The 14,952-nt window shown below is 36.3% G+C and overlaps 1 protein-coding gene across 7 annotated transcripts in view; it reads left to right on the top strand.

The window, feature by feature from the left end:
• CEP112 (centrosomal protein 112) overlaps window positions 1-14,952 on the top strand; it is a 175,533-nt gene that overhangs the window by 49,427 nt on the left and 111,154 nt on the right. For all 7 annotated transcript variants that reach the window (XR_015703216.1, XR_015703217.1, XM_087750765.1 and 4 more), the window contains one exon: window positions 361-440. Coding sequence is in view for 5 of the 7 variants with exons in the window: in XM_087750765.1 (XP_087606891.1) it covers window positions 361-440 (80 nt within the window). In the remaining 2 variants the exon portion in view is untranslated. The remainder of the gene's footprint in view (window positions 1-360; window positions 441-14,952) is intronic.

Below are 14,952 nucleotides of genomic sequence, written 5' to 3'. Positions count from 1 at the left end.
AAGTAGGAACTCTGTACCATAGAGAATACACATCATTATTTTAGGCAGATTTCTATTTGCTTTCCTGTATTTACCTAAAGAAAATCTAGTTCCTTTTTATGTAATTACTGATATTTGTTTATTCTTGAGAATAATACTCATTTTGAGAAGAAAAATAGCTCTATTGGCTATATTCTCATACTTCATCTCTCTGTTAATCCTTGTTCCTGCATTTTATGTAATTTTAGAAATATATAGATGTTGTCTACATCAGTGCAAAAGAAATATGCAAAATAAATAGTTTTTATAATTTAAAATAACATTTTTGTAATCAGGCTTTGTTTTAGCTAAAATATGGTATTTTTTTCCTTCAAATGGTAGATTCATGGCATCCGGAATGATCTTGATAAAGAAAGAGGGGATGCTCAAAAGAAAATTTGCAAACTGGAAGAGGCTTTGAAGTAAGTGAATATGGAATAATTGTTAAACCATCCCCAATTTTTTAGTCAAATGTATTAAATAATCTTATGCTTTGTCTCATCTAACTGCCTTCCTATAATTTGTCTGGGTTATCTTCCCATTGTAAAGCTGCATCTTCAGGGTTCTAGTCAGCCATAAAAATTAAAAGCGAAGCAAGAACCAAGCCACCCAAATTTGTTGACTTTCAAGTGGTAGGAATAAAACAGAATTGAAGTTAGTGATGTCAGCTGGTCTTGCCAACTGGCTTCAATTTACAACGGATACATAATAGGCAAATAATTCAAACTAAAGACTAGTTGCTTTGGACTATTTTAGAGGAAGGGATAAATTTGGAAGATGTGTTTATTTAAATTATATTTTATCTTGATTTAGTATATAATGTTTGTGATTTTTTTTGTTTAACGTCCATAAATTACAATTTTAATGTGGATTTTTCCTCTTTGATACCACACTTCTTTGTGTAAATACTTATTTTTCAAATGTAGCTAAGGCTTGGAGAAATGGTCTGCAGCAAACAGAGGACACTTTTCATTAACTAATTTGGAACAGCTTTTTTGCTGACCTTGTACATTAAAACACTAATCAGGACACAACAAGTTTGATATTTTCTGAGCGGAGGAGTGGTTTACATACAGCAGATGCACATATGACAAGATTGACTCTTGTTATGCTGCTTCCATTTTTGATTATGTAAAGTATTATTTCCATATGTTTATCCAGTTTAAATTAAAAGTTATGGAAATGATTTCTAGAAAAAACAGATTATTCTGAAACAAACCAGAAGTTATTTGCTAAAACTACTCAGTTGAATGTTACATTGTATCTTATCTAGGCTGATAGAGGCATTGTGACGATACTTTTATTCAATAAAAGTCATAGGGCTGAAGTCTGTATTCCTTTATTTCTATAATCTTTTAGGTATTTGGCATAAACAGAGACTATCTTAAATCACTACAGGCATTAATAAAAATTCTAGCTTTTAATCTTTAAATTCTTTACACTGACTATTATTTATAATTTTAGGGAGATTGAGCTGTTATCAACTAAACTTAATCTTTTAGTATTTTAACGTCTGATTCATTGGTAATGTAGTTGCATTAATTATCTTCCATGGCTTTCAAATAACATGTCAGTTTGCACTTACTTATGTTAATAAAATAAGTCTGACTTTACAGTCCACTGGCTGCTCAGAATGTATTCCCCATGTGGGTGCTCTCGGTGCAGAGTAAACATGGTAGTGCTCCACTTCAGGCAGGTATTTGTAAAGGGGGTTAGCGTGCTGTGGATTTTGAACTTGCTTTTTAGTTAACAGCACTGTGTTGAGAAGCTCTGTAGCTAGCTGAGGAGGTCCTCATTTATTTCAGATATTCCCCAGCTGTAATTCAGCTTAGATTTAATGTTTGGGATAGAGTAAGGATTTGAAAGACTAAAGTTTCAAGAGCCCAGTTGACTGGTATATGCTTCAGGGCCCCCAAATTAAGATGATGTTTGGTGAGGCCAGTCCCAACCTTGTGCTTTGTGTGAGTGGGTCCTTTGGCCAAAATGGAGGATGGGTCAGCCTGTGGGACCCGAGAGCCCTGGAGGCTGCCTGACAGGTTAAAACTATGTCTAGACTATTTCCCCTACAGCAAGTGATTAATACCTGTTCCCGGTTTTCAACGTGTCTTCTAATATAAGCTGCTTCTGCTCATATTGTAGGGTACTTTTCTCAGGTCACTTCCATGTCCTGTGGTACTCTGTTTCTGTTATGCTTTTTTTTTATTTTATTTTTTTGATTCAGGGTCTTGAAAATAATGTGGGGGTTTCTAATATTGAATGATATATCACTTTCCTAATTTACAATGGAAAATGTTTTAATTTTGGAGATAGCTTACTCTTTAATAATGAGTCTATACTACTGTTCTTTTGGTTGTTTTATACCAGTGATTTGGGGTTAATTTTAAGATTAGTAATGGAATTAATAATGCTAATAAGTAATTATTTTGTAATCATCCTTGGTTTTGTCTGGATGGAGATAGAAGTTGGCAGAATCATTGGGGTGGATTTGTGCTCCTAAAGATTAAAAATATTGTAGTTATAGAAATATAGTCCCCCAGTCTAAGCCCAGCATATATTCTGCTGGCCGGTTCTTTCAGATTTCAGTTCTAGTGCAAAACCTCTGCATCTGTACATTTCTGATCATGGATGTGTCAGTGCATGTGAGTGTTAAGAACAAATTCATGTGCCCAGTACAGAGGAACTGCTAATCCTGCAAGGCTGACTATCTGGAAAACGAGCCATTAATTTAGTACCAATGTTTCTGGACAATATTAAGATTTTACATCTATGTGTTTATATATGATATGTACATAAGAAATACATAACAAGCAGTAATAATTTTGTGTCAGAAATGGATGGCTTCTTTATGGCATTTTTTTTTTCCCCCATTGCCGCAAAAATTAGTCCTTTTAACAGTCTCTTGCTATTAATATGCATCCACAAGATCTAATGTTTTATGTGAAAATGCTTTCTTTTTCTGTATTTCTGTGACTATTCGCGGACTCAAATTAAGCAATTACAAGCTAAGGCAGACACAGTAAACCTTTAGAACACAACCTTATCTTCCTTGAGATTGGTGAAAATATAGTTCACTGTCTTCAATAGAAGTGATGCCTTGTGGAATTGCAGCTCAGAACCCAGTAGGTGCATCCGTGATTTCTCATAAGCTACTTTGATCTGAATGCACTTTGATTCTGAAATGGCCACAGGATTATATCTTGAGTAGCTAGTCAGCTGCAAACACATAGAAAGGGAAGTGGCAGGCATTTTAGTGGGTTTTTTTTATTATTGTTATTATTTTTCCAGCGTTTGTGACAGCAAACAGTGCTATTGCGGCTTCAAACATATCTACACAGATGCATAATGAAAGTGATTTGAGACATTGTGTGGAACAGTAAAATCCACATTTCTAAAAGTATCTTTCACTTCAAATAAATAGTGTTGCCAGAGTTTTAATACTGAATAGGGGTTTACATAGTTTATGGAAGGGTTTTTTTATTCTTCTGAAGTTTATGGTAGAAATCTCTGTCAAAAACAAGTCTTTTTCAGAAGAATTGCTCTAATACTCATGACTATTGGTGGTGACTTGTAGATATAAATTTTATATTTAGTTTAGCAATGCATGTCATAGGCATTGCTTAATAGCAAAAGTGACTATAGGAAGTGCTCCAAGGATTTTTCTAGAATGTAATTTAAACTGCATTTATATAATAACAAAGTATTCTTAAAAAGCTTCTGTGTAATTACTTGGGGGGAAAGGTTGTTTCTCTAATCCCTTTAGTTCGGTTGCATAAAATATGTCATGAGAGTGGGTTACAAATAGGCTAAATCTCTGTGGTTCTTATCTTTTTTTATTTTAAGTAGAGGAATGGGAAATAAAGAGGTATAGTTATATTACAATTTGTCACACTACAGACTGAGTTGAATACAACAGAAAAAAATTAAGAAAAAATCTGTATCCATTTGTTACTGAAGAAATTACATGGAAGAGAAAGAAAAGGTCTGGCTGACTTTATACAACACCGTTATCCAGAGTAGCTCTCAACATGATCTGTTTGTCTTGCTCTGTGAAATTTGGACACCTATTTATTAAAAATATTTATTTTGCCTCTGCTAATATTTTAATATCTAATTATTTCATAATTTTAATTTACTAGGCTGTAGGGAAATATTTCCCATTTTATTAAAGGATTGAAATAGGAGCTTAGAGACTTGCGGCAATTTAGGGAACTGGCAACAGGCATGGCCTTGATGTTGTTTAAAACTGAGGCTGGGACATGTGTGTTTGACTGGTTTTACTCCTATTTCTATTTCAGTGATCATTTTTGAAGCAACTTTTACTTCTCCGATCTGCACTTGAGTAATGTTCCCAACACTAGGTAGAGGATTTATGCACTTTCTTGAAGACCTAACACCGAGGTCTAAAGACCTCTTTTCCAAAATAAATAATTGTGTTTTAAAGATGTTCAAGTATTTAAGTTCCCTTCAGTTTGGACCTGTTCTGCACATTCGCTGGCTGTGGAGGCTCTTGCTGTGTCTATAAGCAGCAGTTTTTAGTAAATATCTGCACCGGTTATTGAACAAAAACCCTGAAGTTGTATCTAACTTGTTTTCATAAAAGGATGCAAGCATTCTGAGCTGTTAATGCTTTAGTCAGTTTGATGTGTCAATCACAAATATTAATTCTATTTCTTTTCAAGAGAAGGTGTACTAAATAATGACCTCTGATATTAGCCCTCAAAGAACAAGATGAACTCTAGCCCTCTTACTATAGAATTGTTTAAAGACCTATTGAAGGTACTATTTAAAAAAAAACCCAACAACCAAAAAAACCAACAAAAAAACCTATTCCTTTTTTACTTTTTCTTTTGGTTCCAAAATAGCGTTGTAAACTACAGGTGACAGTCTTCCTAGTCACTGCAAAAATTTTAGAAATAATTATAGTAGTAGTTTCATGAAACACCAGTGAGAGTGAATGTTCAATAAGGAAGGACCTTGGAGATAACTATATATTACATTCACAGTTTAAATGTTCAGAATTTAATGTTAGCAGGGTAGTCGTAGCAACGATCCCGAAGGCTTCCCGTCGCAGTATCACCGTTCTGTGCCAGGCGTTATTTGCAGCCAGCAGAAGTGCCTATACTTTAAGGCTGGCCTCATTTATTTGCTGATAAACAGAGAAACTTTGAACATTGTTGCTTAAGATCGGGGGTAGAAATCTCTTTTATGATCCAAAGGAGCAGGATCGCCATGTGCATTATTAGTATTTATATACTCCATCAGCGTACGAGGTATAACTGCCAGCTTGACCGACATCAAGGAGGGTATCGGGTGTACAGGAGGAAATGTTTGTTTTACAGCATTTAGTTTGAAGTTCATTTATATGTTATTAGAATCATAGGATCACTTAGGTTGGAAAAGACCCTTAAGGTCAAGTCCCACCATAAACTGTAAAATATATTATTAGTAATAATATATAAAAAACTAAAGATGAAACAGTAAAGAAGGGAGGATTTGATTGTATAAGTAAATAGTTATAGTTACAGGTTTTTTGAAGTGTGAATACAGCATATATTTAGACCACCTTAGTTGCAATGTGGTTTGGTTTTTGCCACTTCCATTCTGGAGTCCATAATAGCTTTATGACTGCATAGACATATAAAGTTTGTCCATCTTGAGATGGAGGTTTTGGACTAAACTATAAACATATGTAAGAGTTGAGGCTGTTATCGTCTGTCACCTGCAGGGAAGTGCAGACCACCTGGCTGCTGCTGGTTTCTCAGGATAATGGTTGTGATGGTTCTCCCATACTGGAAATAATTATGGGATCTGATTTAATGCTTTTTGATTTGCATGTCTCGTACAAAAATTAGTATTTCATTATGCTACTGAAATACAGCTTTTCCGAGTTCTTACTCTTCTATTCTGTAGCGTGATTGAAGGAAACAATTTTTAAAAAGTCGTGTTAGGAGAAATGAAAGGAATTGTTACCTCTACAGGTGCAAACGCTATAATTGAACATTGAAGTGTCAAGGAACGCGTGCACACTATCTACAGTTAAGTGCTTCATAACATTCTTCCTCTCAATCTTTGCCTTTTTTCTAAGCCTGCCTATGGAGCCGAATCTCAGCACTTTGCAAGTGGTGATGATACAGAGCAAATGCTTGGCAGCTGGTTTATTGAAAGTCACTTAATAAAATTGTTTGTTTACATAAGAAACTAGCAACACCTCTTTTCTCCATTGCTTCTCTACCCCTCATCTGAACTTGTTTAAAACTCTTCTGGGGAGTTTCTAAAGCATGCACATACAGTTTTCCCAGTATTTTGTGATTTGGTTTAGACAGCAGACCAAAATGTTGCAAAGTCCTTTCAAGCAAAGGCATGGTATGAAGATGATGCATGTAGATGTTCAATAAAATACAGAAATAAAAGTGCTTGTGTACATGCACATATTTTCTCTGGGAATCCTTGACATGAGAATAAAGACAAAGAAGTTAATTTCTTTTCGGGAATGGTGCCGTGGAGTTTCTTCACTGTAGACTTAAAAAGCCTGATATCGTTGCTTTTCGTTCTTCCCAACATGATAGCTGCGTCAGTCCTTTCTACCTCCACATGCTGATGCTGGACTCTTACTATTTCTAGGCACTTTGTCAAGTATAGTTCAGTGATACTAATATATATTTTAAGTTTCAGTTTTTGTGTGTAGTACAGTTATTACTACTACAAGGTTTTGTTTTGTAGAAAGTATCTGATAAAAATGTGTTTGCACTTGTATTTACTAAAACAAGTTGGAAAAATGCTGTTTTGGGAAAGAAATAACAATTTTTTCATACCAGTTACTCTTCTTGAAACCTTAGTCATTTCTTTATTCAAAGGACTACTTGTCATCCCCTAGTATGCTTTGCCAGTCATTTGGTTATTCCCTTCTGAATCATTTGTTCCCTACCTGACATCGTCACAAGATATATGGAGCAATGGAGCTGGAGCTCTGCTCAGGCTTGTCCTGAAGTTTTAAACTTAGTACTGATACTTGTAAAGCCTTAGGAGAATGTCTTTTATATCACACTTACTCAAAAGCAGAAGCTAGTGTCAGTGTGTTCTGCAAGAAGAAATCTAATTATAATTGTTCTGCAGCTGCAGCCTGAATCCCTGACGAAAGGGATGCCTGGATTGCAGCTCCGTGGAGGTTCAGTACGTTCCCATCTCCTCTCGTTTTTACATCCACAGGGCTTCAGTCTGGTTTGGACTATGGTGCAGTGAAATGATTTGAGTTTACACGATCATGTTGTTACGCTGTCCTGAGTGTTTGTATATTTTTCTTTTTTTTTTTTTTTTTTTTTCCCTTGTCCACTCCTTGTCCACTTCCAGCTGGCGTCCTGCCTGGTGTTTTCCACAGTTCCCCTGTGTTGGTGAAATGGGGACAAGACAAAAATGGGAACAGGGCAAGATGGTCCCTCGCAGAATCTCTGTTCTACTTTTTCCTACAGCAATGGCTGTGTAATGACTCATTTTTCATTGTATAGTTTTCTTTGATATACAAAGAGAGGGCCAAGATTTGTTTGGTCTGAAAGGCTCTTTTTGCTTTGTTCAGAATAGGTAAGAATGTATCAAATTTTAGCACCAGAAATTTTATGTACGGGTCTTTTAGTCTTTGAGATTACTAATCTCTTGCAAAATTCCCATGGTGTTTATATAACTTTTCTTTTCTCTGTATTATCATAAAAGGGACAATGTTAAAAAAAATGAGGGCATGTAAATCTGAGAGAAATAAATGGTATACGTAAGGCTTCTGAGCTAATAAAAGGGAAACAGATGAAGGCAAGGATAAATAAAAATGTGAAAGTAGATGGCAGAAGAAGATAGAATAAACAGCAGTGAATACAATTTCATTTTATTTGGCAGGTTACAGTCGCATAATTTTGCGTTTACTGTTATGTTGGATCCCAATATTTTAAAAAAACTTAAATTTGGACTTTCAAAATATACAGGAATTGTGTTTTTAAAAACCTGTGATTTACAGTGGATTTTGAGAATTTAATGATACCAAACCGTTTGAGAACTTATTTTTGAACAGTTTCTTCGGAACCGTATTGTATGGGTTGTACTGTATGGACTCCCTGTAGTGGGGGATGTCATAAATGCCATTGCACGCAGGAAAATACAGCCGCGTGATAATCATCAATACAATGATAAATAAATGAACGGAGTGATAGCTTTAACCACAAGTTGTTTTTTTTCCTTTTTTTTTTTTTTTTGCTTTCTTGCTCCTCAGGGTTGAATCCAGATTCTGAATAATTACTTGTTGTTGTTAATATTTTTAGGCTAACTGCCTAAGTGTAGCTGCTCTCCTGTAGTTAATTCCATTTTCCCTTGGAAATGAAGTATTTGTGTGTGGAGGAATTCTTGTAGGAATGGAAAAGCTATTTAAAGCCAGAAATAATTAAAGAAATATGAGAAGGCATTGTCTTTAATTCCAAACGTTGCAATAAAGAACATTGTTAAGAGTTTATACTCATGTTCGTTGTGTTCATCATTCTCTTTTATTAAAATGTTTAGTGTTGTCTTGTTGCAACAGTTGCAATATGATGAAAAAAGTATACTTTGTGATTTAAAACCAGTGGTAATGTTAAGTGGCTGAAGACTTTGGGTATAATTTTCCTCTTTAGAACAGGGCTGTGAGTTTTTTTGGTGTTTTTTTTCCTCCTCTAAGAATCAGTGGAAAACCAGCCAGCTGTTCTCCACTTGGTGCTCTGTTTGAGCATCTGAAACCTTTTAGAGCAAAACCAGTCAAAGTTTCCAGCATATTGTAAACATTCCTTTAGCCCTAGTGAACATGCTGACATAACCCTCGCTCTAGGGGGCACAATGTAAAGTATGAACAGAGGACAAAAAAATGTGGTAGCTTTATTTAATAGTCTCACTTAAAAGAAAAAATAAAGTGTTCTATTAACTATTTACAGCCTTTCATTTTCTTTCACCAGTTTCTCTGGAGACCTACTGGCAATAATGAAATATGTATTTAAAGGAAAGCTTCAGTTGTACAAGAAAAAGTAACAGTTCATTCAGTTTTTAATCCTTGTCTATGGGACCGCTATATCCCTCAAGATGGTTATGGAGATATCGTATGACATCTTTTTAATGATATCAACTATGAAAATGCTTTGATATAATATATACCTGTAGGAAATGAAAAGTATTGCCTTGTGAGATGAACAGCATCAGTGTATCGTGCTATAACACTTAGGTTAACTGCTGTAAATTGCTATTCTAATAATTAATGTAGTTAAGGGCTATAGATTTTGACCTCACTAAATGAATATAAAAGTAGTTAACACAAATGTCAGAATTGTTCCCTTATTATTCTGAAAGGCTTCCCTTTCACATTAGCATATCTTTAGGATTCAGTGCAGTGTATTTCAAGACTATCTAGTGCCCAAAACGTTGATGAAATGAGAAGAGCCTTCAGTTGGCTAAAGAAAGTCTTACAGATGATTGAATTCAATTACTGATTTTTAATGAGCATGAAATGTTTCAGGCTGTCACCTTTTTTGGGTCAGTTAAAAACTAACTACAAAAATAGTACACGGAATGACTTTGTTCCTTTTGGTGTTCTAGATGATTATGATTGCTAGACTTCAATTACACTTGGTAATCTTAAGTTTACTTTTACTTTTTACATACTTTGTACAACTTTCCTCCAGCTTCATCAACAACGCAACCAACCTTCATTGAGGAATTAAAGTTAGTATTTCAAACAGTACTTTTATTGAAAGAAAAAGTGAAAATCCATGTCTACCATCCCAGCTTCTTAGAAAGAAGATGAGCTGAGTAGATACTCATCATTCCTCAGTATTGAGTTACTATAGTGTCCATTACAACATGGATATTATTATTATTATTGTGAATCCTAAACTATAATAGTACAGTTATTTCAGCCATAAAAATAGTTACCTTAAATATGTTGAATGACAGAATGAATACTGTATCCTTGTACCTCCTTGTACAGGCGAGTGATACGCTTGCTTTTTGGATTCTTTACTTGCTTATTCAAAACTGGTATTTGGTGGTGTAGCCAGGGTGATCTAAGGGCAGAAGAGAAACAGGATTGGTGGGAAATAATTTATTTTATTAAAGGCCTTTTGACCCAGGGTGTTTTCATCAGAACCTCTTTGAAATAATAAACCTGGCATGCTTTAAGCTGAAGTAATTAGTTAGATGTTTCACTTAGAATTCTGTATTGGAAAAATTGGAGACAGTCTTAATACTGTTATTTCATCCTCCTCGCCTTTGATTTGCCAGCCACTGTTGGCTCTGCCACTCGTAACACATCTTGGGCTGTTCTTTGTTAGTGTTAAGTGGTTCTTCTTGCCTGGCTCTCCTCCTCTGCTCGGTGATCTCTCCCATAGTTTGTCCCTCAGATGGTTTATTTTATTCGCCCTCCAACTTTCTGTGCCACAGCACTCTTCTCTGATCCCTATCTTTTCCTTCTTTGCACCTCTTCTCTGGGTATCTCATGAATCTATTGACTGTCTGTGCTGCTGACTTTCTGGTCCACCTTTTAATTACAGTCTTGTCTCCTTTTATCTAAGCCATTATCTACACTTGTCTCTCTAATTCTCCCTCCATGTTCTCCTTGTAGAGGTTTAGCTGTCATCTCAGCATGTAAAAGCCATGAGTAATAATCTCTGTTCTAATCCTCCTCTCTTGATAACCGAGCCTCTGTGGCCTTTCATATATGTGGTGTATCTAAATCTTGTAGACAGTTTCTGCAGTGTTGAGCAAAATTATAACATTTTCCTTTCCAGCCACATTTCCAAGGCTTGCCCAGCTTTTTAACCCACATCTCATTCATCATTTTGCAGTTGCTGTTTTTATTCTGTTTGCATAGCACCTAGCACGACGGTACCCTGTCATTATTATAATGAGAAATAGTTGTAATAATTATTAGTGTGTTTAACCAATGTCTAGTTAATTTGTGAGCCATTAATTTTGAATGTAATGCATTATTCTTCTTATTTCACAGAAGTGTGATATACACACGTGGAATATTATTTACTCTAAATTCATTAACGGCTTTAAGTAGTGGTTTAGTTTGTTAATGTTATCTCATGATTTATTTTAAACATAAGTATATAGTTTAAAATAGTAATTGTATTGCAAATGTCATTCATTGTTATAGCTTACTTGAAGGAATGCAGACCAGCTTTTTGATGTTAACATCTCAAATTATGCAAACTGTAAACAATTTGTAAGTGGATTTGTGCTTTTTCTTATAAAGACAAGCTCATCTTATATACTTAAATTCGGGGTACGAAAGATAAAATTGTTCTCTACTTTATATTTTTAGCTTTATTTCTTTGAAATGATGAAACAAGTTAGAATGCTTTCTAACAACTTCGAAATATTAAAGTGCCCAGGGACATGATAGGGATGATGTTTTGAAGGCAATAAATATTTCAGCTTCACATTTCAGTCTTTCTTCTTAGTTCCTTTGATCTGGCTTTGGTTTAGTTATCATTCCGCTTGAATGACTTCACACGCTCTTTCTTCCTCTCCACACCAAGAAGAAGTGTTCTGCACATATTCCATATGTTTGGGCGCCCATGTTGTAGGAGAGCCCGCGTTGGTCCTCCTTGTTCGCTGGCAATAACGGCCTCTACAGTGAGATACTCTAACGCAGTGAGATGCGTGCGCTTAGGCCCAATATGTCATTTACACAGAAAGCTGTTAGTTAACTGTCACTGTTTGCTAAAAATAGTGGAGCAGGAGAAGTAAAATTGGTTTTTTTGTGTATTTCAAAGAATTGTTATTACTACTGAAGCGTTTTTCTGTAACAATAAACTAAACCAGTAACCCCTTCTTTCTACAAATACACGGTACTTTAGGCCTTAATACATTGTTTATGTAGTTGAAATAGTCTGCATTCTAGAAATTAAATTAGAGGGGCTGTTGCATGGAATCTTTTTAATGGTTATTGCACCCAGCTAAAAAGTGGTGTCATGGATCTTGCATTTGGCTATAAATCAATAAATTGCTGCATTCATGTGGAGTCCTGCCCGGATCAGGGCACCTCCATGTGAGAGTATCTCTGAGATCAGGAGCAGGACCGTGGGGTCACTTATATGAGATTTTGTATATGGAAATATATGCATCCGTATACTGGACGGGTACTTGTGTCTGTAGCTTATACACAAATGATACTAAGGTAAATTTCCTGAATTTTGCTTTTGCATGGGCAGATAATACATGTTTTGATGACAGTTATGTTTTTAGCTACTTGGTATGCTATTGTGTTGTCTAGCGAATTGTCCTCTCCTTTGGGAACATATGTTTATATAGGTTTTTTTTAAATCTAAATGGACTATATAAATGGTGATAATGAATTTTGTTTCAGCACAGATTAGTAAGAGTCAATTGTTTATTTCCTCTGTCAACAAATAAAAAGGAAAGCTGTTTAGAAACAAACCCAGCAATATCCTTCTTCAGCTGCCTTCCAGCAAGTGCATAGTTTGCAGGTTGGTGGGTAGTGAAGCAATTTTCCCTCAGAAGTATGAATATTTGGGGAGGAGAGGAAGGAATGGGCAAAGACTTGTGTAAGCACAGCAAATCTAAATACATAGAGTCAGTGCATGTATGTAGTGCGGGATCGTCAGGGTAGTCAGCAGGAGAGCCTGGCCTTTCCGAGCAGATCACCATTTGAAGATCTCTGCTTCATCGGTGGGACTGAAGGCTCAGCCATTACTCTGCTTTTCCATGCCTCAACCTTACAGAGCAAGATTCATTTTTATCTAAAGGCATAAACCCAGAGCCATACTAATCTGTGATAGACAAGAGATGAAGCCTCTCCCTCTTGTGGAGTCCATCAGAATCTAAGCTTCAGAAGCTTATTCAGTGGCAAAATGTATCCTTACCATAGAAATGCCTTGCTCTGCTTTTGTGCTGCACTAAACTCGGGAAACAACGGCCTGTTTGGACACGAGTGGGTTTTCACTGCTGCCAGCAGGATTTGAAAACCTGGCAAAGAATTTGCATATTCATGAATTAAAGCCTGGTATAATTTTTATAAGAAAACATTAGGATTTTCACAATCTGGTTATTTTTCGTATCACTGAAAAACTCTCAAAACTACACACAGGGCGCTTGTGTGCGGATTTGTTAATGGGATGTGAAACTTGCTGTCCACAGAAGTTGACCACACGTAGCTCACGGAGGTACACATTTTGTACATCTGTATCTTTACACCCAGTCTAAAATGCTTTAATTTGTTGAAGAGGCTGTGACTGAGATAGGTGCATCTCCTGTTCTTGTTGGCTGTTGGTCAGCCCTTGCTTTCGTGCAGGGAATGGCGAGAACCCTGCGAGTGACAATGCTGGTTCGTACCACGTTTGCTGGGACAGCTTGAGTTTGTTTAACCTCTTGAGTAAATCACTGGATTGCCCTGTGTTTCATTAACTTGACTCGCAATGCTGTAATGTCTTACTGTGTTTAGTTGTTACCTCTTGGAAGACGTTTTACAAAGCAAGGAAAATATGTATGATGAAGCATGAAGAGGAAGTATGCGAGATGTTTATATTTTCCATTTATCAGTACACTTCAGAGTGCTGCTTTCTGAAATTGCAGTTCTGGACTTCATAGTCAACTTTCTCTGAGATGGTTTGTGCTGTGTAAGATTGCTAATTCTGTTGCCATATCCTTTATATGCTGAAACAAGAGGAATTTGCTGCTTTTTAAATTGGGGCCAAAGAGTAAATTCACCCTATTTTTATATTCAAGCCGGCTCAGCTTTAGGGGATTTAAAAGATGTAATTGTATTGTATTCGGCCCCACAACTAGTCCAACTGAAAAAAATAATCTTCAAAGTGAATATTTTAGTGCTTCATGCAAGGCATATTGCTCAGTGTCTTGGGAAAAAAAAGTAAAGCTTTTCTTATATTTGTGAACTGTGGTCTATTGTTGTACGTGTTTTCTAAGCTTCTGTACAAATCTTAATGCACAAAAAGTAGAGAGCGCTAGCTCCCACATCCTTAAAAAATGAAGTTTTATTCCTGGTTATAATGAGATGTTGCATCTATTCATGGGATTAAGTCCTTAAAAGAAAGGAAGGTGCATAAAACCAGATTCCTAAAAGTTTACATCATAATCTTTCAAAATAATAATATATTCCTCAGGAAGATGATGTATAAATTTGAAGGCTCACTAACAGCACAAGGACTGGCATCTTGTCCTTTTACAATTGGATTTGTTGCGTTTCCATCTGACTGGACCAAAAATGTTGTTCCAATGTCTCTTGGCACTTATCAGTGTGTGTATGTTTGAATAAACTTTGGTTTTTAGTTTTGTGTCCAGTGTGGATTGGCAGTATTAGATGTATTTTGCGGGGAGGGAGGTTTGTTACCCAGTGCCCATAACTGAATTAAGGATCTTTGGGAGGAGAAGTTGAGGTTTTCCCTCTCAGTGTTTCCTCCAAGGTAACAGCCGCGGATAGTGCTCCGCTGGTGAGCCGTGCCGCCGCCCGGCGCCCATCTTCTCTTTCAGGGTGTTGAGCCGTACGTTCATCCTCTTACGTATTCTTTCCCGTGAACTGCTGGTGGATTTTGTTGTGGGAGAGGGGAACAACATGCTCGCTGTAATTCAGTATCAAACAGCTATTAACTTAAAAACTCCCATTTGCAGGAGCTCCCTAGTACATGGGCTTCAAGGGGATAATTGAGCCAAATGCCTTTGGAGCTAGAGCCGGTGCGTAACTCACTCCTCAGACAGCTCATACCATTTCCATACCATACTGGAGGCATCACTGGTGTGCCCGTTCTGAGAAACGTCTGAGGGTTTTTGTACTTGCAATTTTGATCTTTTGGATCCTCTGTGGTAGAAATTTAAATCCTAAATGCTCTTTTTGCCAGTTGAATTTAGACAGGGAAAAAGTGTTGATTTTGGTGTTGTTTTTTTTTTTTCTGT

Source organism: Nipponia nippon, unplaced genomic scaffold (genome assembly GCF_047370975.1).
Source record: "Nipponia nippon isolate SJK-2023a ecotype South Korea unplaced genomic scaffold, ASM4737097v1 scaffold_14, whole genome shotgun sequence".
NCBI lineage: Eukaryota > Metazoa > Chordata > Aves > Pelecaniformes > Threskiornithidae > Nipponia > Nipponia nippon.
Note: the sequence above shows the minus strand (reverse complement) of the source record. Positions and strands in the feature narration are given on the sequence as shown.